The sequence below is a fragment of the Notolepis coatsorum genome (assembly GCF_963971535.1).
Source record: "Notolepis coatsorum genome assembly, chromosome: 13".
NCBI classification, from domain to species: domain Eukaryota; kingdom Metazoa; phylum Chordata; class Actinopteri; order Aulopiformes; family Paralepididae; genus Notolepis; species Notolepis coatsorum.
Window position 1 is genome coordinate 46,153,920 of NC_140177.1, and position 23,799 is coordinate 46,177,718.

Below are 23,799 nucleotides of genomic sequence, written 5' to 3' on the forward strand. Positions count from 1 at the left end.
TAAAAAAAAAAAAGTCTGTAAATGTGTATTCCAAGTTCTTATGGAATGAATGAGATTAAAACATATTTAAATAAAAAAGATTTTTTTTTAAATATATATATATATGTATATTTTTTATAAATTGAGTACTTTTTCATAACGCGATAATTTGCTGTGTAATTAATTCATCTAATTAAGGGGATAAACTGACAGCCCTAGTATCTATATATATTCAACAATTCTCTCAGAAGAGGTCAGTGTGCATCTTGAAACAGTGCTGAGCAGTACTGAACAGATGGACTAAACAACATAGATTGAAGCCTGCATTTCTAGACCCGGGTGCCTTGCCTATCGTTTTGCTGTGGAAAGAGCCGGCAAGTTGATTTACGGCTTTCAGGTGTGGAGGAATTTTGTCATGTGTCGAGTCGGCGGTGATTTTGGAGACTGGGAAAATACAGTTTTCTTACCTTGTAGTAGTGACGTGAATATTTAGGAAAATAGCTTTAGGATCACTTCTGTAAAGAAAGACTTCGCTGTGGAAGAGAAATAAACCATTTGGATATCTTTGTTTTACACTGGAGCGGCTGTGGACATTATTTTTCTTTATCAATGAATGTACTACTCACGAGTAAGCAACTTTAACCAGTAGAGTGGAACGTCGGCCCTCATATAAGGATAGCAGACCAGAGAAAGATGTATGTTTGTCTTGTTTACATCAGGGTCCCCCATTTTCAATTCATAGTGACATTTATGACATACACAACATACATGACATCATGACATAGGGACATACATGACATACAGGTATGTCACATACACAACAGACATATGTTGTGATCGAAGTGAAGTCATGGTTGGATCACAGCAGGATTGATACCATATAGGCCTTACCTTCACTAGGATGTACCCCAAAAAGAATATTCCAATTATCTGATCGCGAGTCCCAGTATTGGTGTCGATCGTGTCGCCAACATAATCCGCCACACATCATGCACCGGGTACATTTCACGCTTCTCAATCCAATCGGGACAACCGGTCCACTTGCGTGACAAATAAAAATCCGACCGCAGACTTTTGATCGACGCACAGGCCAAGATTATAATGTTTCAAAGGGTGCTCGATACTGCCACCTGGGTGGATGCGGCCGGTATTGCACGTTTGGCATTCTCAGGATGATTCCCCATGTTATCCCCGTGTGCCTGTAATGAATGGAACTGTCGAATAAAAGAAATAACGATGAAAACCCGACTATACTCAGGTTTTCGGGGGTCCTGCCGCTCAACGCATGGCGAGATAACCCGACTATCATCGGGTCCGGCGCTGATTGAGTTAAGCTGTGTGTCTGTGTGTGTAAAAATTAATTTGCCATATAATTTTTGCAGTTGCCAACTTGCCATAGCCTTGATAATTTACTAGTAGTACAGTTTACAGTTTACTAACATGCACCCTCTGACCCCTTGATTTAAATTTTTTTGACGAAAGTGCACTTTTTTGTACTGACCGAATCTATTTATTGGACTTGACAGATCAACAATGTAGGGATCCAGTTCAGGCAGTGTCATGTCTCTTGTGCTTTGAAGTGTCATGTATGTCTCTTGTCCCTGTTTTCTCTTGAATGTGTAGAAATGCAGCTGTTTGCCGTATCATGCTCTAAATTGCCCCTTGCAGGACTAATAACGTTTTTTAATTGAATTGAATTGAATAACGAATATCTTTTTTTCATTGCACCCCTGGTCGAAGCAGTGACTTTGAGGAAGCAGCTGTCAGCGGACACAGACCACACAGATATTTATCGAGGGTCATATCTTTGTTTTTTAGGTTTCTATGGAAATAGCCTAGTACTAATGTGTACAAAATTACAGAACTGAAATGTTATTGGTCACTGGTGTAGCCTAAACCACAGAGGTCTACATGGTTTTGGCATATTTTTCAGAAACCGTAACCCTGAAAAGCAGCGTTCTTCTTCTGCTTCAGCAAATTACAACGTTCTGTTCCCTGTTGTACATATTGTGACCAGTATATCAAATTTATATTCATATCACAGTATGAAAGAATTACTATATTTAAATTGCAAAGACTGCAATATTGCAAAGACCCCCCCCCCCCCCCCCCCCCCCCTTATTTACCAGGGTAGGTTTTCTGAGCATGAATGTCCCTTTTTAGCAACGCCCTGTTTCACATTCATACGGTTCCATTCACACCTGGGAGCTGCCCAGTACAACCACCGTCTGACACTGTTGACCACTGAGCAGCTGGGGGTTGGTATTGAGGGACGAGAGAGTTACTCATTCACATCCCAGCCCAGATTTTTCCTGCCGGTCCTGGGGGATCGAACCGGTGACCTTCTGGTCATGAACCCACTTCTCTACCCTTTAGGCCACAGCTGCCCGCTTATTTTAAAACACTTTAGTAATACACTCAGTAAATGCACGGCTCCATATGTGACCACTTTTTGAGAGTGTGTGCGAGTAAAAATGTCACACAGAGTCTTACGAAACAATCCACGTAGCTGTAAAAGACGAGGCGGTCTATAATGTGTGCATTGTAGACAACGTGGCCTGATCATTGCAGGAAACTCTAAACTTCAACACAGTTTAAGCTTGAAACTTTGAAGTTGCACAACGACTGTAACAAACACACAAAACATGCAGGGAAAACGATGCATGACCTGAAACACTGAGCCCATCCAGACTACTTCTCAGAGGTTAGATGCAAGACCTGAAACACTGAGCCCCCCGAGACTACTTCTCAGAGGTTAGATGCATGACCTAAAACACTGAGCCCCTTGAGACTACTTCTCAGAGGTTAGATGCATGACCTGAAACACTGAGCCCCTCCAGACTACTTCTCAGAGGTTAGATGCATGACCTGAAACACTGAGCCCCTCCAGACTACTTCTCAGAGGTTAGATGCATGACCTGAAACACTGAGCCCCTCCAGACTACTTCTCAGAGGTTAGATGCATGAACTGAAACACTGAGCCCCTCCAGACTACTTCTCAGAGGTTAGATGCATGACCTGAAACACTGAGCCCCTCGAGACTACTTCTCAGAGGTTAGATGCATGACCTGAAACACTGAGCCCCTCCAGACTACTTCTCAGAGGTTAGATGCATGAACTGAAACACTGAGCCCCTCCAGACTACTTCTCAGAGGTTAGATGCATGACCTGAAACACTGAGCCCCCCCCCCCCCCAGACTACTTCTCAGAGGTTAGATAGATGCATGACCTGAAACACTGAGCACCCCCCCCCCCCCCCAGACTACTTCTCAGAGGTTAGATGAGAGTTTTCGCTCAACAGAGGAGAATGAAATGGTCATCAAATTCAACACTTGCCTATGACATAGAGAAAAAGGAACTCTCGTTCACAAAATTCAAATCATAGATCACACTGATGAAGAAGATCGGGTTGAATGTGAATCCAACCTATACCAACGACATGGCCTGTGTCCAGTTCATATGAGTGACATCAGACGACCTCCGCAAAAAGACTGGTGACAAATTGAAATTGCCTACCTATCATATTGCATTTTTATTGTTGCAAAGTACATGCCGAGTCTAACACAAGGATCCCATATCTCAAATGGAAACGGGTCAGGAGTGGTTATTGACCAAAATGCTGTTATTCCTGATGACGGTTCAATTCAGAGACAGTTGTAAAATTGATTCGGGTCATTAGTCAACAACCAGCCTAAAACTTTGCTGCTTGGTAAGAGCTTTGATTTTTGTGTTTAAAAGGTCATGTAGATTTAAAGCCAGACTTGAAAATTATATTGCATATCTCACATCTGTTGAAACAAGTATTGCAATGGGATATTTTTCTCCACGCCATATACAGCCCTAATTGCAACATTGTTAAAAGGGGCAACTATTGATCATTTGTAATTAGGGCAGTGTGTACTGTAGACTCAACCACTTACAGTACATGGAATAAGTGTAATTTAGTGGTTGAGTCTACGTGGTTCTCATTCCATCAGGTCGGCAGTTGAAGACCTTGTAGACTCGATCACTAAATGATGTGCTTATTCTGTGTAATTGTACCAGTCCTCATTACAAATGATCTGAGATCTTACGTAGTTAGGGATGCTCGATATTGGCTTTTTTACCGATACCGATATACCGATATTGTCCAACTCTTAATTTCCGATACCGATATCAACCGATACCGATATATGCAGGCCCCCCCCCCCCCCCCCCCCCAAAAAACGGAATAATTTCAGGTAATTAACATTACATCTCTTGTCGTGTAATTAACACAACATTATGCATACTTTGACAATAAATAAAATAATAATTTGTTCTTACTTGCTTGCCTGGGTAAATAAAGGTTAAATAAATGTAAAAAAATATATATATATAATTTTATTTTTTTTGAAAACCGATACCGATATTTTCCGATATCACATTTTTATGCCAATATCGGCCCATAATATCGGTAGGCCGATAATATCGGACATCCCTATATGTAGTGCATCTTTTGTGTTGTAAAAAATTATATATATATTGTGACAAGCCTGGTGGGGTTCAGACTCGCCATCAAATACAAACAAATTCGAAAGAGCAATATCAATCAATCAATCAATAAGAATATTTATTGAATTAAGGCAGAATCCAGTTTGATAGGCAAGAGAATGGTCGTGATACAGTCTGATGGTCAAAAACACAACAGGCTCGCCGACAGAAAAAGGGATGGTTCAATACTCAGGGTAGTCGTCCGGTCCAGGGTCAGTACACAAGGGGGTTTCTCAGCCAGTCCAGGGTTCAGTACACAATGAACACCTTCTCGCCTTCTTCACCTCTCCTCTCACTACCTCTCACCTTACACAACTCCGAATAACTCAATCTCTCTCTCTCAATACAACACCTCCAACCTCACCTCCGCTCAACGTACTCCTGACTAAACTAGTGGCTTTGTAGTGTGTGTGTCTGGGGTGTGTGCACGTGAGATGACGTGACTATCAGCTACCTAATTGTCTCTACTCCTTCCATGGCAATAATATCTCCCATCCTTCACATATCCATGAGAGGGGGGTTGAGATCTGCCACAATATACAGTATATATGAGAGAGAATTTTTTAAGAATACAATTTGTACAATAAATTGTTGTTCTCTTCCTCTCAGGTTGAGGCGCAGCACTGCGTGTGGTATGGCGAGTGTGGGGAGTCCGCCGCGGTCCCGGGGAAGAAGTACAACTGCAACTACACTGGTCCTCCCAAACCGCTACCTGCGGAGGGCCACGAGCTTCTCACGGTACGGACCTCATGACGCCTTCCTCAAATTACCCCTTGTTGTTCCCCTCAGTCAACGCCTGAAGCCAGACTCCTCCGGCATTATCTGCTTTCAGATGCTGTCACTTTATATTTAACTATAGGCCTAGATGTTCTTAAAGCTGCACTGTGTAGTTTTGGGGGGTGGTGGTGATGATGAACCTCTTAAAAGTACGATAGAGTCTAGACTAGTCTATCTCTAGTACTGAATTCTACTATTGAGTGTCACAAGAGAAGAGCTGGGTCCCTGGAGCACGGTTTGAAACTAGAGATGATCTAGGTGGCTGCGGTGTTCCTCCACCACACAGTTATCATAACAATGAAACACCTTCTGAGCGCAATGTGGTTTCACTTTGTTTCTCTTTTTCTTTTAAGATGTGTTGGGCGCGATTAGATACAAATTCCAATTTTGTATTTCTTTTTTCTTCCCAAAACTACACTGTGACGCTTTAAGCTGATTAAAGACCCCCCCCCTTTTTTTTTATTGACATTTTTTCTTCTTGTTAAACTCATGTAGGAGCTGTGCCCGGGCTACAACTATGGAAAGCAACTTCTCTGCTGTGATGTTGACCAGCTGCGTACTCTGAAAGGGAGTGTGCAGCTGCCTCTCCAGTTCCTATCACGGTATGCACCACACCGTGGTTAACCAGCCAGAACATGACCACTTCCTTGTACTCTTGAGCGTTCGCTTCACGTCCAGGGTAAAGCCGCCGGCCAGGGTTAGAAATTATTTAAAAAAATCCAGGGCTTTTTTTTGTATTTCGGAGGCACCGGATTTTTATGATAAATTAACATAAAGATTATAAAACATTGTCGACACTTTTTTTTTTACAGTCTTCGTCCCCATGTTTGATAACGTAATGTTAATGTCTCCATATATAGGGCTGTACGCTAACCTTTTTCCCAATGAGCACATGTGCTCCTAAATAAAATTTAAATAAATAAAAATTTAGGAGCACACAAAGAAATTTAGGAGCACAGTGAAAATTGTTCAAGTTTATTAACAAACTATTTATTACATGCATATTATACTGTGCGTGTGCATACTAGGGATGGGTGTGAGTAATCATTACTCGTAGCTATGAGAAAAATCGAAAAAAAAATAATAATAGAAGTTATTAATTTTTATGGGGAAAAAAATATTGATATTTTTTTCTTTTTTACACATCTTTCTCATTTATGTGTAAGATTATAACTGTTTGTTGGTTTCCTTAAACATATATACGTGAATGAACAAAAATAAAGTTTTTAAAGTTTTTTTCCCCTTTTCGAGTAATACACGATCACTCGAGTATAGCATGCGATCAATCGATCTGGATTTTTCTTTCAAATGCCCATCCCTAGTGCATACTAAGGGATAAACATCTGTGCAAAGTGTCGGGGGGGCTTTTCTTGCCCCCCTTAACTCATTTTCGAGGGCATTTGGTAAATTTTTCGAGGGCATTTTGCCCCAAGCCCCCCTTAATTTCTAACCCTGCCGCTGGCCCCTTCAGTAACAGTGCTGTCCGTATGTTGCTGTTGTGAGATGCTTTGTCTTGACGTGTTCCCAAACATGGCCTTCAGTTTCATGGATCCCTTCGGACTTAAGGAATAGGATGTGGTTTAGGTTAGCAAATTGTTCTGAATCAAGAAATCGGAACAAAAAACTAAAAAAAAATTGTTCTGTTTTAATAAAATCTGACAAGTTGTTGTCTCGCGCGCTAACTGCTTTTCCTCATTTCTTTACGTGTGATGCTCTACCTTGCTCTAGCTGGCAAGCAGCCCAAGAAGATGCTTAAAAAACAGCATTTAAAAATGAATTGTATCCTTCGAGTGACATCCTTGAAAATGAAAAATAGTACTTAAAAGTAATTGAATTTCATTTTGCAATGTCTGTGGGAACCCTGTAAAAAATTAACAAGTAAATCGTTGATATGCAATAAGTCCTAATACAGGTTGTTTGTGTCTCTCTCCACTGTTTTGCACAGGTGCCCTGCATGTTTTTTTAATCTGATGAACCTGTTCTGTGAACTGACGTGCAGCCCCCACCAGAGTCAGTTCATGAACGCCACCAAGGTAAACGTGTTCGACGTGCAGGAAGTGCAGTACTACATTGGGAACACATTTACCAACGGTGAGGTCACAGCCAGTGTCTTGCTTTTATCATTTGCATGCTGACCCCCTTCGCCTGTTTACATCTGTGGAGGAATCCCTTTGTTTGTCCTAACAATAGCTTGAATCTCACGCCTAGAGAGCCCCCCTTAAAAAACCCTAACCCCCACCCTAGTCTATCCACAAGAGAGCTGGATCCCCCTCTCTGTGGTCACTGGAAAACACTTCTCTCAGCAAAGCTAATTTAATCTGCATGTACGTTGTACTATGTGTTTCACTATTAAACCTATATTGACCATGAAGATCTGTTTATGACCATAATTGATGAGTCTGGTACCACAAATCCTTCACACAGATGTTTTTAGTTTTTTTGTGCCCTTTCACCAAGACATCTTGTCAACCATTCCAAGTAGAGCCATGATACCAAAAACAGAATGCTCAACAGGGCTCCAGTTTGGTGCACCAGTGCAACTGCATCGTTTCAGTTAATTTCTCAATTCATCATGTTCTGGCTCACACCAAGACACAACACACCAGGATCCAGTCAAGTGTCTTTATTAGGACGGCAAGAGGTAGTGAGAGGACTGTCAATACAGGTGCCAGGAGACTGGCTGTTTGGCACGGAGAGGCCATTCCTCCCCTGCTTCTTTTGCCCCAGGAGAGACTGGAGGTCCATGAGTGTAAGGAAGTTGTACCAGTGCTCCTAATGGAGAAAGTTAGTCTGGAGCCCTGTTTAGAGTTGGGCTGTGGGACAAACATGAAATATAAACCTAGCACATGCCATGCTGGCTGTGATCAGTGAGAAGCCCAGGGGTTATGTGGGCTAAGTTGTTGTTGGAGGAGGAGGAGGATATTGTTCACGTCGGATATTGTAGCCTTCCTGATTTCTTTAATGGTTCTGACTGACTGGTCCTGGCATGTTCTCTTCGCATGTGGCATGTTTTTTTTAGAAACGGTCACATGGCATCTAGAAAACTGCTTAGTACTACTATGAATCACTTCCCCATTTTAAATACAAGCTCTAGTCTCTGGGGGTGACTAATGGTCAGGAATAATGCTATTCCTGGCTAATAGAAAACTGGGTTATAGGGAGGGAGAGTGGAAATGGACCACGTGGAGTAATGTAACTCAGTGTGATTTTTTTTTTCTTTTCTTTTTTAATAGCTATGTACAACGCTTGTAAAGACGTCCAGGCCCCGTCTAGCAATGTGCCGGCACTGTCGCTGCTGTGTGGCAAGGACGCCAAGGACTGCAACGCCACCAACTGGATACAATACCTGTTCGACATCAACAACGGCCAGAGTCCTTTCCCCATCAATCCCATATTCTCAGGTAAATGACTGTGATATGAGGACGTGATAAATGGCTCAGATATAGTACAACCACTTACAAAATATCCTTGATTTTAGGCAGATATTGCCTTACTATCATCAACACATCATTGTCAATTCTTTATATTTGGCGAGTGAAATGTTTCCGATTCTGTGCCGTTACATCTGAAGACATTGGCTCCTCTCACCGTTGGAATGATCAAGTCAACGTGCTACTTTATTTCTTTAATTCAGATCCCCATTAGTCACTGCCTCAGCAATGACTATTTTTCCCGGGGTCTGGATACAAACATTATAAAAATCAAACAAGAATAATCAATAAAACAACATAAAATAAAACAAATGTCAATAAAACACCAATAAAATATACAAACAAATATAGAACAATAACAAATAATACAAACTTATAGAACAAATCAAATTGTTGTCCGTTGCAGACGTCCCCGTGTCGGGCTTCACTCCCATGAACAACGAGACGTACGCGTGCTCCGCTGGCCTGGAGGACGGCTCGGGCCCCTGCTCCTGTCAGGACTGTGCCGAGGCCTGTGGCCCCCGGCCTGTCCCTCCCCCTCTGGCCCCTCCGTGGACCATCCTGGGCATCGACGCCATGACGGTCATCATGTGGATCTCTTACTGCGCCTTCCTCCTCATCTTCGTCGGAGGCGTGTTGGGAGCCTGGTGCTACAGGTAAGGAGGCGCTGAGGAGGGGAGCAGTGACGTCTGCGTACTTCCGCATGCTTGTTGCGATATGCGACGGTTGACCACCGCCCGGTTTCTGGATTTTCTTTCTTTTTTTTTTTTTTTTTTTTAAGAGGTTTATATGTAATTGTTTTGTCTATACCTTTTAACATATTATAGGAGAAGGACAGTCATGTCTGAATATGGGCCCATATTGGACAGCAATAACCCCCTATCTCTGAACCCTGACAACCCTGACCAAGGTACAGTGATGTACCACCTGACACGTATTTACTCTTTTGTGTAAAGAAAAATAAATAAATTTAAAAAAATGTATAGGCCCTACAGTCAGCCAAATGACTGACTCTGTTCCCCCATCTGTCTCTCTCAGTGGACGCGTCGTGCTGTGAGACACTGGGGGAGCGTTTCGAGAGCTCCCAGCGCCGCCTCTTCTGCTCCTGGGGCTCCTTCTGCGTGCGGCAGCCCCTGCTGGTCATCGTGGCCACCTTCATCGTGGTGGCGGCCTGCTCGTCGGGGCTGGTCTACATGCGCATCACCACCGACCCTGTGGACCTGTGGTCGGCGCCCAGCAGCCAGGCGCGCCAGGAGAAGGACTACTTTGACCGCCACTTCGGACCCTTCTTTAGGACCGAGCAGCTCATCATCACCACCACCTTCAACGTCACCACCGTCTACTCGCCCTACTTCGGCGGCTCCGACGTGCCTTTTGGACCCATCCTGGATAAGGGCATCTTGCACCAGGTGGGCCAGAGAGAGGGGAGGGGGGCGTGGAGGCGGGTTTAGTTTGCTGTCCTCGTGCTGTGGCTGTCGTGCGTCTTGCATACAGATGCGGTGCATTGATCAGGTTTCTTTTATTTGACAAATATGTCTGTCAGCGGATATGATCTGCTGATATTAGCGTTTTACCGATACTGATATTAGAGCCACCTATAGAATTCCTCAGAACAATGCTGAAATAAATGCATAACCCTGTGGCATGTTACATTATCACTCCATCTAGAACACAACACACTGTTCCCTGTGGCGTGTTACATTATCACTCCATCTAGAACACAACACACTGTTCCCTGTGGCGTGTTACATTATCACTATCTAGAACACAACACACTGTTCCCTGTGGCGTGTTACATTATCACTCTATCTAGAACACAACACACTGTTCCCTGTGGCGTGTTACATTATCACTCCATCTAGAACACAACACACTGTTCCCTGTGGCGTGTTACATTATCACTCTATCTAGAACACAACACACTGTTCCCTGTAGCGTGTTACATTATCACTCTATCTAGAACACAACACACTGTTCCCTGTGGCGTGTTACATTATCACTCCATCTAGAACACAACACACTGTTCCCTGTGGCGTGTTACATTATCACCATCTAGAACACAACACACTGTTCCCTGTGGCGTGTTACATTATCACTCCATCTAGAACACAACACACTGTTCCCTGTGGCGTGTTACATTATCACTCCATCTAGAACACAACACACTGTTCCCTGTGGCGTGTTACATTATCACTCCATCTAGAACACAACACACTGTTCCCTGTGGCGTGTTACATTATCACTCCATCTAGAACACAACACACTGTTCCCTGTGGCGTGTTACATTATCACTATCTAGAACACAACACACTGTTCCCTGTGGCGTGTTACATTATCACTCCATCTAGAACACAACACACTGTTCCCTGTGGCGTGTTACATTATCACTCCATCTAGAACACAACACACTGTTCCCTTATAGATCACATCTATTTTCTTTGTTGGAAAGGTATATTGATATATGTAACATTGCTTGTATTTTAAGCATAAAGCATAACGTTTTGTTGTAAAATAAAACATTGCTTTTAGTTCACTCAGGATGAGGGATATTTGCAAGGAAATGTCTTGTTCCTTTTATATACTGACTGTAGAACTCTACTCTACTACCTGTAGGTGGACAGGTGCGTGCGGTCAAGAATAGAGGGTGGGGTTTGAGATGGGTCCATTTAAAACGCATGTATATAATATATATATATATATATATATCAATACAATCTTCTTAACTTTCTGTCCTCCCAGGTGCTGGACCTCCAGCTCGACGTAGAGAGCCTCGTCGCCACGTACGAGGGTGAGAATGTCACCCTGAAGGACATCTGCCTGGCTCCTCTGGCTCCGTACAATGACAACTGCACCATCCTCAGTGTCCTCAACTACTTCCAGAACAGCCACGAGGTGCTGGACCACAGCAAAGGAGACGAGTTCTTTGTCTTCGCTGACTTCCACAGTCACTTCCTCTACTGCGTCAGGTGAATTTAGCCAAAATTGAATGTTTTATTTTTGTGCTGCGGTCAGCAGCTCTATAAGTCACTCTGTGTCCGTTGGTCGATCCACATTTTTCTCTACTCTCTAGCGGCCACAGGTTTCGCCCTAGGAGGCTGAGATCTGGCATGGAGGTCAAGTGTGTGTGTGTGTTCATGCCAATTGGCTAAAGGGGTGTGTGGCAATGGTGTGGCCTATCGCAAAAGGTTGCAGCTATTACGAATTTCCCAACAAGCAGCACTCTGCTTGGCTGCATTAAAATTAGGGCCCGGGAAGCGATTCGGTCAAAACACTTTGTCGTTGCACAATATCTTTCTTATTCATAACAGTTAGGGTTGGGTACCGTTCACATTTGAACCGGTACCAGTACCTGGGAACCAGTACCCGACGGTACCTCTTTTCTGTACTTTCATTATAACAAAAAAAGTATTCTGTTGTTAAACTAAAGTCTACACTTCTCAATTTCAACATTGTTATCACACCACACAAACTAAAACCCCTCCCTACCTCCCTCTCCCAAACCGTTCCTACAATGAATTTTTAATGTTGCATGATCATGTATACATTTATAATGTATTATAATCTTTTAAGTTTAAATATCAACATTATCTGGCCATCCTCAGTAAATACTATCAAACTCCTCTGACCTCATCTGGTATTTCCAAAGACCAGAGACGGGAAGTGCAAGGGGATAATGTGACTTATAGCAGATTTTACAATATTTCAGATAATGAAATTAAATGTTTTTATTACATGGCGTTTTCACATTCGCCGAAATGCTTGCTTGTGATTGGTCAATAGCCCCCCGACAGCGGTCATTATTTTTCAATAATGACCGCTGTGGGACAATAATGACCGATGTGCGCAGCTGTTCGCAATCAAGCCCACATCAGTGCAGCAAATCAGACACACCTGCCGCGGCTGCACTGACAGCGGAGTGTGTGTAGATTACAGCGGAGCCAGAACAGAGGCTGCCCGCGATAATAATAATCACTTTATTTGGGCTGACAGAGCCACAGAACAACTGCGATTTGTCAAATGAATTACCGGTAGGTATATTGTTAGTAAGTTAGCCATGTAATAAGCGGGATAATGTATAGCTTTACTCGGTCATTGTCGCAAAATAATTGACCTTCACCGACGTTTAAAACACCTCGCCGAAGCGGCTCGGTATTTTAAACTACGTGTCGGTCAATTATTTTGCGACAATGACCTCGTAGCTATACATTATCCCTTACATATCATCAACTATCCTGTTTAGTATTTATAGTTTAACGTTTGGCTGCTTTAAATAATTGAACGTAGTGCGAGAGAGAGGGTGAGAGGCTCATCCCTCCCCATGATTCGGTCCGTACCCTAGTTCGGACCCAACCCTAATAACAGTGTATCGATATTTGACGTTATTTGTGAGTTGTTGTTTTTCAGTGTAAATGACAGTGTGATGTGGTCTTTTTCATGTGTTTTTTTGTAATACAACTGTCAGTCATTTCATTCAAAATAGTCTATTTGAATATATCGCGTAGAGAGGACGGTATTGTAAAAATGCATACTTTTGCATGGATCCATGACGGTATACTGTACCAAATTTTTTTGTATAAGTCCTAATTCAAATGATCTAACCCTTCCTTGTAACCTTTCATTGACCTTACTAGCTGAGGTCTGTGGAAGTTCAAGTTGCAATGGAAGGCAAAAGGTCAAATTTATTTGATTCGTTTTCTTTTTTAATTGACCTTTTTGACTGTTGGCCTGCTATAGCTGCAGCCTGGTAGACAGACACTACACTTCTACTACCTGCAGTCATCAGCAGTTTTATTTCCTGCAACACTGATGCATTATTCAACACGTTGTTACTTTCTGTCCGAGTTGAAGTACTGAACATCATGCTTACTTCTCTGTCCTCCTAGATGTACCACATTGCAGTGAGGTTCAGATAATGACACCCTAGTACTGAACCTAGAACTTCATCTGATGGTAATTCTGATCTGTCATAGGTTTTGAACCTGTCTCTTTGTCATGTCTTCTCCCCAGTGCTCCAGCGTCCCTCAACGACACCACTATGCTCCATGACCCCTGCATGGGCACCTTCGGGGGCCCCGTCTTCCCCTGGCTGGCTCTCGGAGGCTATGATGGTGAGCCAGAATAACACAAATTGACTAAAACCCGCCCTCTTTTTTGGAGGATCAAGAAAAGGTTAAGTAAGGGATAATGTATAGCTACGAGGTCATTGTCGCAAAATAATTGACCGACACGTAGTTTAAAATACCGAGCCGCTTCGGCGAGGTGTTTTAAACGTCAGTGAAGGTCAATTATTTTGCGACAATGACCGAGTAAAGCTATACATTATCCCGCTTATTACATGGCTAACTTACTAACAATATACCTAATTCATTTGACAAATCGCAGTTCTGTGGCTCTGTCAGCCCAAATAAAGTGATTATTATTATCGCGGGCAGCCTCTGTTCTGACTCCGCTGTAATCTACACACACTCCGCTGTCAGTGCAGCCGCGGCAGGTGTGTCTGATTTGCTGCACTGATGTGGGCTTGATTGCGAACAGCTGCGCACATCGGTCATTATTGTCCCACAGCGGTCATTATTGAAAAATAATGACCGCTGTCGGGGGGCTATTGACCAATCACAAGCAAGCATTTCGGCGAATGTGAAAACGCCATGTAATAACATGTGTTAACTATCACATTGCATCAATACATAGTGGCTTGATATGAAAAGATTATTTCGCGTATAGTGATTTTCATGTTTTACAACCAACATGTGAGATTTCAAATATCATGTTCAGTTATCATGGTCATTTAGAATAGTTTGAATCTTTTTCTTCATGTCCCATAACTGGATTATGTAGAAAATGCCTATAATTTCTTGCAACCAGTGGCAAAACTATTAGTAGGATTAAAATGGAATATTTGCACTACCGTAATTCCTCTAATAGTAACCCCGGCTTGTATTTGTTTCAACTGTAGCGGGTACCAGGCTTGTATTAGGAGGAGGCCTGTATAAGAGGGAGGCCTATATTTCAAACGGATCATAATGAATAAATCAACATTTTGTGTCAGTTTGAACCCAGTAAAATGTACTGGGTTCATTTATTGAAACCAAGTACTGTATGAAATAGTAAACAGTGCAATTATAGGTGGTCACTGGTCATTTCAACGTTTTCAAAGTGAAATCAAGTAACTAGCTCAGTATGCAGCTCAGTATATTAGTAACCCGGCTTGTATTAGGAGGCCGGCTTATAATTGCTTAACTCAAGAGCGCACCCGGCCATTAATAGAGACCCGGCTTGTATTTGAGACCCGGCTACTATTAGAGGAATTACGGTATATTGAATTGCATATACTGTTGTATATTGCCTTTATTTTGGCTCAAAAACATCATTGAGGGCAGATCCTTGTTTACAATTATGTCGAGACGCAGAATAAAAAGTTATACAAATCAGTAAACACAAGTATATAAAAACGGGTAATAAAAAACACAAAATATAGAAATTAATTAAAAACTGGGACAAAATCATAAATGTCGAAGGGTTAGTAAAACCAAGTTCTTGATGAGTTCTTGAGAGTTCCAAGTGGTCTGAGCAAAGAAACTAAAGTTTATTGTATCACACCGCATCGTATTACACTGACGGAAAAAGAGCTGCTGTTTTGATGATCATTGACTTTGCCTTTTTCTTTTATAGAAGAGGTTTTATGTAATTTATAGCATCTTTCAGACTCCTAAACATTCACTTGTTTGTTGTGGTTGACTTTGAGCTCATGGTATGCTGCATATCTTCCTCAAACCGCAGAAACCAACTACAACAACGCCACAGCGCTAGTGATCACGTTTCCTGTCAACAACTACCACAACGACACCGTCAGGCTGGGCAAGGCTCTGGCCTGGGAGAAAGAGTGAGACCTCTAGGACTCCTATATATCTTTATTAGGCTTTTTCAGGATCTTTAACGTATGATAACACGATCACTTTTGTCAACATAAACCATGTTTATCTGGTGTAAAAAAAATCGGGATACCTTTTCTATAATCGCCTTTTTATACTTTTTATTGTCTTTTTTTTTATTATTTTATAATTATTAATTTACATTTTATATAGTTTTATAGTTATTTTGTTCTTTTATAACTTGGTTTTTAATTTGTCTGGGATTTCTATTGCTGCCTTTCACACTGTTTATGATGAGTGCCAGAAAGGTTGTTATTGTTGTTTATAATTACACGTTTGCACTTGTGTTCCAGATTCATCCGCTTCATGAAAAGCTACAGCAACCCCAACCTGACCATCTCCTTCAACTCTGAGCAGAGTATTGAGGACGAGATCAACAGGGAGAGCAACAGTGACATCAGTACTATAGTGGTCAGCTACATCATCATGTTCGTCTACATCTCCCTGGCTCTGGGTCACATCCACAGCCTCAGGCGACTCATGGTGAGACTGTTCAACTGGATAGACTTCGGTTTGTTTAAACGAAAATCATCATAGAATATGAATTGATAGAAAGGCCGTCCCCATTTAAATCTATATTCTATAATGGTCATTTGGCAGTGTACACCTTAAAGTGGCCACCGTAGAGTGTGATAAATTAAATGTCATAGAAATCAATGTTGATTTGCTAGATGAGACTCGGGAGAGAGTTAATAATAAATTGAATTTGTATTGCACTTTTTGTTCGCTGGGATCCCAAAGTGCTACCACGGCAACATGGGTTGACGTTGTGTTGAACGTTTCAATCTTTTCAGTCCCATGTTACAATGCTCGTTTCCGTGACAACATTATCAAACTTCTCTGGAAGCTGTCTTGGGTGAACTTCACCATGATGCACTAACAAAGGCCCTTTCCATTGAAATTCTATGGGTACGACAGTTTTCTACCCAGGGACGATGCATCAACACTAGTCGGCAGAAACTGTAGTAGTTTCAATATGATGCACCTTCGAATCAAGTTACACAATCCAAGTGCTTCACTCGCCCGTGATCTTAAGACCTTACAAATGTTCACCGATTTCAAGAAACCGAAACTTGCTTGACAACTAGCCGCAACTCAGGCGTGACCAGCATCATGTGTAGTAAAGATAAGATAATATATTCCTTTATTGATCCCCTTGGGGAAATTCAGGCATCATAGCAGCACGAGGGAGGGGGAAGGGAGGTACAGGTAGTAAAAACAAGCAGTGTAAACAATATAACAAATCAATATAATTAACTAACTAACTAACTGAAATATACAGTATTCACATAAGGTGTAGTATGCATAAGGTAGTATTATTGTCCTTTTTAGGTTCCTAGTAGTTGTAGTTGGATGTCTGGCAGCAGTCCCAGTAAATGACTAATAGATGGTCTGGCTGTGAGCAAGATGTGTAGTAAATGACTAATGGATGGTCTGGCTGTGAGCAAGATGTGTAGTAAATGACTAATAGATGGTCTGGCTGTGAGCAAGATGTGTAGTCAATGACTAATAGATGGTCTGGCTGTGAGCAAGATGTGTAGTAAATGACTAATAGATGGTCTGGCTGTGAGCAAGATGTGTAGTAAATGACTAATAGATGGTCTGGCTTTGAGCAAGATGTGTAGTAAATGACTAATAGAGGGTCTGGCTGTGAGCAAGATGTGTAGTAAATTACTAATAGATGGTCTGGCTGTGAGCAAGATGTGTAGTAAATGACTAATAGAGGGTCTGGCTGTATGCAAGATGTGTAGTAAATGACTAATAGATGGTCTGGCTGTGAGCAAGATGTGTAGTAAATGACTAATAGATGGTCTGGCTGTGTGCCCCTCCAGGTGGACTCTAAGATCTCTCTGGGCATAGCGGGCATCCTGATCGTGCTGAGCTCTGTCGCCTGCTCACTGGGGATCTTCAGTTTTGCCGGCATTCCTCTCACCCTCATCGTCATCGAGGTCATCCCTTTCCTGGTGCTGGCTGTCGGAGTTGACAACATCTTCATTATAGTGCAGACATACCAGGTACCTGTTCCTCTGCCTTCTGTCATGTTTTATAGTGTTGTACATACTACAATACAACTTAAATGTAAAACATCCATACTTCTCATACACTAGGAATTGGAAATGTATGCCTCACATTTGTAATAAAACACGAAATACTTGTGCCCTCAGTGTTTCCCACAGGATTTTGTGAGACTGTGGTGGGTGAACCTTGGGCCCTCTAGGGTTGTACATGTTAAAGTTAAATGCATCAATCTGGTGCACTTTGAGAGCAAAATAAAGAGGCTAGATCTATGATGAACTTTGTGCTCAAAACACAAAATCGACTAGACTCCTCTCCTCGATGCACCCCAGCCGTTCCATGTTGTTAGATTCTGATCAATCTGGCCAGTATCACGTCTTCTTGTGTTATCCTCTTTCCATCCAATTCCTCTGCGTTGTGTAATTTTAATGATCCTGACGTCTCATATACTGGCTGATATAATCCTTATCTCTCCCCGTTAGTACGATCCGCAAACCATAATAATTCTCCACCTTCGTAAGAATTCGACACTTCGACAACGTAATACCTTACAAGGAGAAGCAGTGTTTATTTACATAAACAGAAGCCTCAGCTCAGATGTTAACAGATTGTATTGTCCTTGAAAAGTCTATTCTAATGATCTTTCGGTGTGTTCAGTCTATCGTCCTCCTGCTATTCAGTCCAATGGTGGTCAGGCCTGGTCTTCAGCCTAAACCCTCCTCGCGTTAGCCGAAGTTAATGATGATGTGGCATTCCTCCTCCCCCCCCCCCCCCCCCCCCCCCCCCTCTCCGGGATGAGAGGAGAGAGTGTCTTCTGGTTTCTTCCCTCTTAGTCTCAGTCAGATCTTAGTCTGGCCCTACCCGGAACCACCGTCAGCTTTATAGGATCTTCGTCATAGCTATGATAGCCCGCCCCTCTTCTGGTTGTCATGCGACGTGCTGTCATGACAACTGCTAATAACCTTTCACACATTTCAAAACGTTTCATTACTGTTTTCATTAAGATTAACCCCTCTCCGCCCTGCTCTCTGGGCCCACACTCGCTATCAGCTTGTTCTTACAAGGAATGTCAACATTCGGCCCTGCTCAGTGTGGTGCTCACAATCACCCTGCTCTACTGAACCACCGCCTCCTGCTTCCACCGTCAGCATGCACTTTGACCTCTCTGGCACCGTTACATGCTACAATCTCCCCCCAATCTATACATCACATACATTGAATAAACCCCGTTTTCTCTCAATGTATTTGTTAAATTCCACCACCAGCACCTTAACTAGCCCTTTATTAGTTGTGTGCTGGTGGTGGAATTTAACAAATACATGGAACGGCTGGGGTGCCTCGAGGAGAGGATTGGGAACCACTGGACTAGAGCATACATTTGAGCCATCAAAGAAATGAAGCAAAAGTGGTTACCTGTGTTGAACTGGTTTATTGTTTAGAAAATAAAAATATATACTGGATTGCTATTATGACTACTACCACTGCCAATACTACTGATACATCCCTATTGGCAAACTTTATATTTATAAAAAAAATATATATATATGACAAGTACTCAAACAGCAACATTTACATTTAAATGTAATGTAAATTATAATGTAATGTATATAATTAATCATGTAAATAATTAATGTAATAATGTAAATTAAACATACCAAAAATCATACAGCTATGTATACAAACAACTGCATATTGTAGACATGCACACACCAGTACTGAGAACTGCTTGTGTGTGTGTGCGCGTGTGTGTGTGCGCGTGTGCAGAGGGATGAGCGGATGCCTCAGGAGGAGCTGCACCAGCAGATTGGTCGTATCCTCGGAGACGTGGCCCCCAGCATGCTCCTCTCCTCCTTCTCTGAGACCGTGGCGTTCTTACTTGGTAAGTCTATTGCTGTACCTAGGCACACTCCCACACAGAGCTGTCTCTACAGCCTCCTAGACACCTCTGCCCAAGAGAGCAAATTTTTTTACCAAATCTAGACATCCAAATCTACACAAAGGAAGGGGAAAAAATGACACTTTAAGACAATAACTTGTTGTGATTATTGCATAGTATAGTTAGTAACAGCAAGTATAGCATATTAGCATAGGGACATAGAAGTAAAACTGTATATTGTATAGGAATGTACATAGGACCCAGTGCCTTGAAGTGATTGATTGACATGTCTATTTTATCATGTCTATTCTACTTATTTGTATTACTATTTACCATTATTACTATTGTATTATTGCACAATCGTAGCGGGCATGGCCAACCGTATTTCACTGTATGCCCTGGTATGTATGTGATAAATAAACTCTTGAATCTTGAATTATATGTGTGACGACCAAATTAGTTTGAAAGGAAATGTCGTTATAAAGGTAGCACCGGTTAGTTTACTTCCTCTTTTGGCAGAGATGTTTGACAGTGGAATATCGTCCAACTCTCTGCATTGGAGAATGGTACCTAGGGCAGTCCGTATGATCATTATCGTCTTTCAACAGGATCACATTGTGATACACAATTCTGTTGTCTTATGTTAATAATAATAATTAGCTTGTAAAGGTTTTTTGGTTTTATGTCACACCTTAACATTACCACGCAGTTCAGTCAGATTAACATCAACTGGATTCCATAACCCCTGATTTCACATGTGAGCAGATAGAAAAAGTCCTTATGATTATCGTGATATTGATTTCTTCCATGTTGCCCAGCCCTACCCATGTATTGACGCATCAATACAGTCCGCTCCAATAGATACTGTGTAACTCACATAAAGAGAAGTTACTAGATTTCACCAAAGGTTGACACCAAGGTCACAGTGATCATCTTTAGAACTTTGTTCTCATTCGAGAAAAGGAATTTAGAGGTCCTACGATAAATGGCAGATTTCACTAAATGTTTATGTAGGTCTGATCACTGATCACCTGTAGGGCTGGGCGGGCTGGGCTGAAACCCATATGACGGTTTATATATATGGCACAATTACCACATTCTCCATCTTGTTGGCCCTCTGTCAACATGTTTGTCTTTCAACATGTGACTGGTTGTTGTACATTCCTTTTTATTTAAAGGGGCACAAAATGAAACGGCCTACGTATGCACTGGAGGAATGCATTATGGGCAACATTTGTTTCATAAGACGGGTCTATATCGCATTTCGGTTTATTGTATACCGTAATTCCTCTAATAGTAGCCGGGTCTCAAATACAAGCCGGGTCTCTATTAATGGCCGGGTGCGCTCTTGAGCTAAGCAATTATAAGCCGGCCTCCTAATACAAGCCGGGTTACATTATACTGAGCTGCATACTGAGCTAGTTACTTGATTTCACTTTGAAAACGTTGAAATGACCAGTGACCACCTGTAATTGCACTGTTTACTATTTCATACAGTACTTGGTTTCAATAAATGAACCCAGTACATTTTACTGGGTTCAAACTGACACAAAATGTTGATTTATTCATTATGATCCGTTTGAAAATTTGAAATATAGGCCTCCCTCTTATACAGGCCTCCTCCTAATACAAGCCTGGTACCCGCTACAGTTGAAACAAATACAAGCCGGGGTTACTATTAGAGGAATTACGGTAATCACCAGGGAACTTTATTTTAGCTGAACCTCCATATGATGGGTGTTTCCTCCCGTAGGAGCACTGTCCAGCATGCCCGCGGTAAGGACCTTCTCTCTCTTCGCTGGCCTGGCTGTCTTCATCGACTTCCTGCTGCAGATCAGCTGCTTCATCAGCCTCCTGGGTCTGGACGCCCGGAGACAGGAGGTGAGAGAATGACCGGTGGTGGTGATGTTCAACGATGGCGTTGTGGGCTAATTCAGAGGAAAAGGAAGGACAGGGCTGCTACTATAGCAACGCCTAGCGGGTGTGGTTTGTGTCGCATCAGGGGTTCTCAAACCTTTTTATACCACCACCCCATTTTATTTAGGATTTCTTTTGGCGACCCCACACTTAATGTATCTCGTCATTTCAACGTGGAATTAAGGAATATTAAAATAAAAGCACACGTTGTTGAACTTGATCATGCATATTTATTAGAAAATTGTATTACAGCACTATATTATCAATACACATTTATTATTTTATAGTAATTTATTATTATTAAAAGAAAATTACTTGCCAATGTGCACTGTCACGGTCACCTACCCACTTTGGGTCGCGACCCGTAGTTTGAGAACCGCTGTGTTAGATAAAGCACATGGTAATCAATACAACAGCCGGCAGATTTAACACCCAATGTTCTGATACTGAACAGAGTACAAGTACCATGAAGTATGTAGTTACTACTTGACTTGTTTGGTTTCCAGGGGAACCGTCTGGACATCATTTGCTGCGTGAAGCTGCCGGAGGGTCAGGAAGAAAGGACTGACGGCTTCCTCTTCCGCTTCTTCAAGAAAGTCTACGCTCCCTTCGTCCTCAAGGAGTGGGTGCGCCCCATAGTGGTAAGTAACTAAACTGACTGATAACTTTAGTAGACAGTCATGGAAACGTATGTATCTCCTACTGGCTCTTCCACGTAACATTCCGATGCTCTGAATTCATGCCGTTTTTCATGATTCTCAAGTATTGGAATAAGGTAAAAACGGGATGATACGTTAAAATGGTAGTCTAGGAGTAGAAAGCAAAGAGTTCTAATAGTGTAAGCTTCAAAACTAAACGAACTCATGGGATATGAGATGAGGGTATTTACGCTAAGTGTTATGGTGGCTGTAGGTGTTTTGGAAGCGTGAATATTAAAGGCAACCTACTTGTGTCTAGCCACGCCCAACTTGCGTCTAGCCACGCCCCCGCGGCGACGCGGCCACGGAGCTCTGCCGTGGCAGCATTATGCAGCAGTAATTCCCCCTCTTTTAACATCGACAACTAGCTCAACTGGTACGCCGCCTTGCTGTGGATCCTGCGGTGCGTTGGTGACAAGTTCGATTCCCTTCAATTTCTTTTAATTTTTTTTAACGTGCATTCTTTCGCCGGTTAAGTTTAGGCATGTTAAGTTTAGGCATTGTTTCGGAGTTGGTTAAGGTTAGGCATTGTTTCGGAGTTGGTTAAGGTTAGAAGGGTTAAGTTTAGGCGCTGTTTCGGAGTTGGTTAAGGTTAGAGTTTGTCTTAGAGCATGGCAATATTCTTTCGGAGTTGGTTAAGGTTATGGTTAAGTTTAGGCATTGTTTCAGAGTTGGTTAAGGTTAGGGTTAAGGTTAGGCATTGTTTCGGAGTTGGTTAAGTTTAGGCGCTGTTTCGGAGTTGGTTAAGGTTAGAGTTTGTCGCAGAGAATAGAATGCAGCCTATTTCCGCGCTGCAGCTCTCTCGCGCTGCCGCGGTCACATGGGCGTAGTGGCCAATCAGAGAAACGCTAAACACAAGTAGGTTGCTTAAAATATTCACGTGTTTTGGAACCACTAAAATCAAATCAAATCAAATGTATTTGTAAGGCCCGACAACACACGTTAATGTGCCCATGGGCCGGACACGTCTTCTTTAAACAAGTCGAGAAGAAACATCACAGGGGGGTCAGGTGGCGTAGCGGAGATTGCGTTCGTCACCAACACCGGAGACGCTGGATTCGCCTGTTCGAATCCAGCTCCCGGTGTTGCTATCAGCTTGGCTGGCCTCTCACACTAATACAATTGGCAGTATTAGAGGGTGGGAAAGCTGAAGGGTGGGTCCTGGGCGTTGTGGACAGCGACCCCTACAGTTCGGTCGGGGCGCCTGCTCAGCGAGGGTAGGATCTGGTAGTAGAGAGAGGTAGTGCGGCCTCCCACACGCTACACTCTCCCCGGTGAGAACCTGCGCGGCCAGGCTGGCCTGCCGGCAGGCTGCACATGCGTCGGAGGAAAGCATGTGACAGTCTCCGGTCTCTCGGACCAACAGTAGGGGAAAGTACGCAACAACCAGGAAGGGTGGGATGGGAGAAAAATTCGGAAAAAGAGGGGAAGAAAGATAAAAAAAAAAAAAAAAACATCACAGTAAATCAAGAACAAAAAAATAACACGTAATCCAAAATAAAATGTTAAATAAATAAATAAATGCAACACTCCCAGACAGACCCCACGCGAAGGTAAGGAAAAACTCACTAAAAACATAGCAATAGGAAAAAAGCACCACAGGCAATGTGGAGGGGAGAAACCTTAGAAGGGCCATTCAAGGAGGGATCTCCCTTCTTAGA

The 23,799-nt window shown here is 42.5% G+C and overlaps 1 protein-coding gene across 1 annotated transcript in view; it reads left to right on the plus strand.

The window, feature by feature from the left end:
- Positions 1 to 23,799, plus strand: part of npc1 (Niemann-Pick disease, type C1) — a 56,612-nt gene that overhangs the window by 2,783 nt on the left and 30,030 nt on the right. The window contains exons 2-16 of the mRNA XM_084327507.1: positions 5,101 to 5,229; positions 5,764 to 5,870; positions 7,214 to 7,359; positions 8,502 to 8,669; positions 9,106 to 9,355; positions 9,527 to 9,609; positions 9,738 to 10,108; positions 11,439 to 11,665; positions 13,707 to 13,807; positions 15,480 to 15,582; positions 15,925 to 16,114; positions 17,464 to 17,646; positions 19,412 to 19,526; positions 21,277 to 21,404; positions 21,947 to 22,081. Coding sequence (XP_084183633.1) covers positions 5,101 to 5,229; positions 5,764 to 5,870; positions 7,214 to 7,359; positions 8,502 to 8,669; positions 9,106 to 9,355; positions 9,527 to 9,609; positions 9,738 to 10,108; positions 11,439 to 11,665; positions 13,707 to 13,807; positions 15,480 to 15,582; positions 15,925 to 16,114; positions 17,464 to 17,646; positions 19,412 to 19,526; positions 21,277 to 21,404; positions 21,947 to 22,081 — 2,436 coding nt within the window. The remainder of the gene's footprint in view (positions 1 to 5,100; positions 5,230 to 5,763; positions 5,871 to 7,213; positions 7,360 to 8,501; positions 8,670 to 9,105; positions 9,356 to 9,526; positions 9,610 to 9,737; positions 10,109 to 11,438; positions 11,666 to 13,706; positions 13,808 to 15,479; positions 15,583 to 15,924; positions 16,115 to 17,463; positions 17,647 to 19,411; positions 19,527 to 21,276; positions 21,405 to 21,946; positions 22,082 to 23,799) is intronic.